The sequence below is a fragment of the Frankliniella occidentalis genome, unplaced genomic scaffold (genome assembly GCF_000697945.3).
Source record: "Frankliniella occidentalis isolate FOCC.00 unplaced genomic scaffold, Focc_3.1 Scaffold2, whole genome shotgun sequence".
Classification (NCBI taxonomy): Eukaryota; Metazoa; Arthropoda; class Insecta; order Thysanoptera; family Thripidae; genus Frankliniella; species Frankliniella occidentalis.
Window position 1 is genome coordinate 736,507 of NW_026267132.1, and position 4,923 is coordinate 741,429.

At 61.1% G+C, this 4,923-nt stretch overlaps 1 protein-coding gene across 2 annotated transcripts in view; it reads right to left on the reverse strand.

Annotated features, from left to right (window-relative positions):
• Nucleotides 1–4,923, reverse strand: part of LOC113213511 (homeotic protein ocelliless-like) — a 29,646-nt gene that overhangs the window by 14,663 nt on the left and 10,060 nt on the right. Inside the window, exon 2 of one of the 2 annotated variants that reach the window (XM_026432602.2) lies at nt 604–790. In XM_026432602.2, coding sequence (XP_026288387.1) covers nt 604–742 — 139 coding nt within the window. In that variant the 5' untranslated portion in view covers nt 743–790. The remainder of the gene's footprint in view (nt 1–603; nt 791–4,923) is intronic. The other variant, XM_026432603.2, reaches the window with a different exon arrangement.

Here is a 4,923-nt window from a genome sequence, read left to right on the forward strand (position 1 = left end):
GGGGGGGGGGCGCCGGAGGGGGCGACAGCGCGCACCCCGTAAGCACAGTTGTTGGTACATAGAGCATGCACAGATATGACCATATATACTAGGGCCCATGGTGAGAACGAAGCGAGCGAGGTATACTCATGCACACAGCAAAATTTTGACAAATTATTGAACAAATTTTTGAATTTCCTTCGTTGTGGAGGAGACTTTGAGAAACAGGCCACTCGGACGAAAGAGCGTTGAATGAAATAAAGCGAAAATTCTGCAGAAGCGATGCGTCCAATACTCGTCGCTTTCGAGAGCAAGGCGAAGTGACAGTACTACATGACACATACAACTGGAATGCATGGTATGGTGGATGATCTAAGCTGCACATTTGCTGGTGTACTGAACCGGGTGCAGGCGAGCGAACGGGTTGCATACTCGCACGGGGCTAGAAAGCGCCGCCGGGGACCCGCGCCTGCAGCTTAGAACACCCACACGGTACAATCAAGTATGCTAGTTTAGTGTTAAGTGCATCATCTGCTGCGAGCGAGCTTCGAGCTTCTTTTAGTATTTCCTCGTCCACCAACTTCTCTGTCTCTCTGGTCGTCGTGTCGATAGTCGAGCGCTTACCATAGTAGAACTTACCGGGCGGGAAGCCCATGCCGGAGTCGATGTGGTGCTGCAGGCCGAAGGGGCCGCCCAGGCTGGGCACCGGGGGGTGCGGGTGGAAGGGGTGCGGCGGCAGGGGGGCCTTGAGGTACCCTGCCATGGTGCCCAGGTGTCGTGACAGCTCCAGGGCTGGGCCGGACACGCCGCACTAGAAACAGAGAAAGAAAATGAAAATTAGTCAGCGGTGAAGTGAGGAAGGCTCGAACCCACGACGCGACGGCCAGGAGCCAGGGGGAGGAGCCTACAGCCGCGCCGCGGACCCCCCGAATCACGGCGACGCCCCCCCCCCCCCCGCTCCGGGACAAAGTGATCCGCTACACCGCGCCGCGGCGGCGCGACGCACCCATCACGCCATCTCTCTCGCTCTCTCTTACTCTCCCGCTCTCACTCTCTCCTCTCTCTCTTGCACGCGCGCGAGACAGAGCCGCGGACGCGGCCGGCCATTTACCGCCATGACGCAGTGTTGCCAACTGGACGGAGAGGGATAGTTTCCACACGGGAGAGCCGCCGCGCGCAGGCCGGGCCGCAGCTCCGCGGCCGCCGCCGCCTCCTGACCGGCCAGCCGAGGTTGGTCGGCCTCTGCCCGGCCGCGCCGCCGCCGGCCGCTCCGGACTCGACGGAAACTTCCCACGCTCGCGCATCAGATTTGAATACACAACACTCACATTCGTCTGGGCTGCATCTCACCCTCCCGGGGCCCCGACGACGTCCACCTGGCGCGGGCACGCGAGAGCACCACCCCCCCTCTCTCCTCCTCCTCCACGCCCCCCCCTGTCGCAACCGCAGGGGCCTAAACGAATTCAATGGCCGCTGCGCATCCAGCGGCCGCCGCCCCGGCCGGCAGCGGGGGGCGCCCTAATCCGAGCAACAAGTCGAGTGCGCGGGGGCCCAGGCAGGCCCCGGCCGGCCCAGGAGACCCCGCGGGGGGCGCCGACGGGGCGCCGCCGATGAGCCAATTACCACCCGCGGAGGCGCCATTCGCACCGCCGCCCCGCGGCGGAGCCAATGAGCGAAACGGGGCGGTAAACGTCGCCGGAGACGAGAACGAGCAGGGACACAGGAAGACAATCGGGGCACGATCACGGACACAGGGAGTCAATCGGGGCACGAGCAAGCGAAGACAGGGAGACAATCGGGGCACGAGCACGCGGAGACAGGGAGACAATCGGGGCACGAGCCCGCGGAGACAGGGAGACACTCATCAGGGCCCAATCAAAACAGGACGGCCCACAACATGCGCGCGCACTCCACGGGCGGCGGGAACCCGCCCACAAAAACACACACTCTCAGCCCATCAAACGTCCGTCTCCGGCTGCTGATGCTGCTGCTGTTGCAGAGGGAGCGACGGAGGTAGGAGAGAACGGAGGAGCGGGAGCGATCTTCTCACGAAACGTCTCTCCGCGTGTCTCTCGCCCCCCAGACGGTCCGCCACAAAACGAGCAGTCCTGATCAATCTGGGCCCCAAAGTGCCCCACCTCCCCTCGCCTCACCCACACGCAGTCAGCCCGCAGCACGCCCAAATATTTTAGACGCGGGAGAGCCAAAAAAACGCAAGGAAGAAAGAGAGAGCAAGGGGAAGAGCTACTTTGTCGTAAGAACTTCTTATCGGCGCGTATAGCCTTCCCTCCTAATGGCCGATGGATTCAGCGAACAGCACCCCCCCCCCTCCATCTCCTTCCCCGCGTTTCTCTCTCGGGCGCAGTGGGGCGTCAAATGCGTGCGGACAGCGGGTGTCGGCGACAGGACGACCCCAAAAACCTCAAAACACACGCACGCACGCAGAGCAGCTCAAACCCATCGTAGAGTCATCAACCACGATAAACGGAAAGCAACACGACCTGGTCGATGCAACGTACAGTATTCTTCAAGGACGAGGACGCCAGGGCTGGCGCGCCTGGATCACTGCAACACCCTGTACCCGGCACTCGCATGCCGCTGCCCTGTAAAAACCAGCCGGCGGCAGCAGCAGGCTTCCAGACAACAGGACTGCCAACTTGCAGGCGAGTGCTTCCCACAGCCGCCACGCCCGACGCGCTCGTACCCGGCCAGGCCGGCGGGGAAGGATATCTTCATCAGACGACCACCTGCCGTCCGCCGTGCCCCGGCCCCCGGCCCCGACGGCCCCCGCCGGTGCGGGTAGGTTGCCTCGCCTGTCACAATACAATCCGACGGGCAGCGCGAAAGAGGGCGGACACCACCAGCACCGCACCGCGGCCAGCAGATGGGAACGGAGATGTGGGTGGAGCCGTGCTGCTCGCCAAACACGCGCGTACAGGATACAGTACACCCGCGTGTACGGCAGAGCACGGCGACGACGACAACAACAGGGGAACGTGTGCGCAGGGGTGGTTGCAAGAAGTGGAGGGCCCGAGGAGGACACCGGGTCCGAGCGTAAAGGGGTCAGCCCGAGCGGGCGGGCGGGCCGAGCCGGATACAGTGTGTACCGGGGACAATGCGTGGCGGCGAGGCTTCAATGGCCGGCGGACACACACACACACGAGTCCCGTTTCTCGAAACATGCCAACAAACTGCATACAATCAAATGAGCCCGCCCGTTTCTTATTAGCCCGGAAGGGCGCGGCGAACTACAGAGTCCCCCAAGGGCGGCTGCACCTGCGCGACGACAAGGCCCCCCGGTCTGTGTGCATCTCTTATCCACGACGAGCCGCCGCGGGCAGCAAGGCCCCTGGAGGGTGATCGGCGATGATCAGCACGTCAGAGTGTGGCAGTATCTTTATCCCGGCCGACAATGACGGATCTCTGTCTTGCCTCTCACCGCGTCGCTTCGCTCCCCAATACCACGGCAAGCGGAGAAACTCAAGGATTAAAAGTGTCCCGCCGTGTCGGCCGTCGGTGTTCCACAAGGCTGCGGCCGCTACCGGGTTAGCTACCGTGTGTGGCGCCCCAGGGCCGGGTCAGTGTCGTCGAGAACACCAGCTCTCCCTACGTCCGTACAGCCTCCAACGGGAGAAAGGCAACGAAACGCACCTCTATGGCGAGAAAGAGAAGAGCAACATCGCAACGCGTTCAGTTTCCCATCAGTCGTCGCACGCGGAAAGTTCAACGAGCGAGATAAGCCGGTCGCGCAAGCAACAGTAATGGAATCTCGGGAATGTTGTGCGCAACAAATAAAAATAGTCCTCTGCCATGGTGTTTTTGGCGGTGTAGAAGGGGATGGCAATGGAAACTAACAAGGGCAATAAATGACTCACGGCCTTTCGCACCTCCGCCGTTCCCACGCAGACAAAGGCGCAGGTTCACGCCTAAATACCATTATCCGGCCCTGACACTTTTACTGGCAGCCGTTTAGTGTGTCATTTAGCAACATTGCAGCACGAGCGATGGGGTTAAATTTAAAATAACGCCGCATTCAAGCTCCATAGGAGTCTGGCGCGGTGGGCATGCGCGAAATATGGAGTCAGCACGCTGTCCAAAAAAGGTTCCCCGGAGCGAAACGAGAACATCAAAAACCCACATTGGCGAAGTTGTCGCACCTGCATTCAGGGGCGTGAAATCGCGGTGCATCAGCAGCGCAGGGGGGACCCCGGCTCCCCGCGGCGGGGGCGTGAGACCCGAGCGCGCCGGCGGCTCACCGCGCCACGGCCGCACCTCCCCGTCAATGCCCGGCTCCGGGGGACCCGGCGGGGTCCGTGCCACCACCGGAGCACGGCCCTTTTCAAGTTCCGGTGGGGAAATATATGGCCGGGCGGGTCGGGCAGGCAGGGCCGGTGCGCCCCCGCGGCCGGCCCGGGCCCCCCGCCCAGGTGCCCTGCCCTGGCCCTGCCCAGGTGGGCGGGTGTAACTCATCCGAATGCACAGGCACGGGCGGACAGTCTCCCCCCGGAGCCCCCCGGAGGTGTCGCTGGAATGCGCCCCCGGAACACGGCCGCCAACAGCTGATGATCGAAATATCTTTTCGCTCCAACTTGCTTCAAATTTTTGATTATGTGAAATGCAGATCGTACACCGCTCGAGTAACATCTGGTCGGGCGCGTTTGAGCCAAGTGAGAGGTCAATTAACGTCGATGTCGGATCGATCCGATTTGATCACCAAAATCGACCGAATAACGTCGATAATCAAAAATTTCGTTGGTTTAGGTAATAACATCGGAACGATTCGGCGTTGACGTAAACGGAATTCTCGTTGGAGACGTCAGCTACACAAGTGTAAGCACAGAACCGGGACCCGCGCGTGTGACAATGTTTCCAATATTCTTCCTCTGATAGTTTACAAAATATATAGAAAAGAACTCCAATTAGAAATTTACGAAATTAATTATG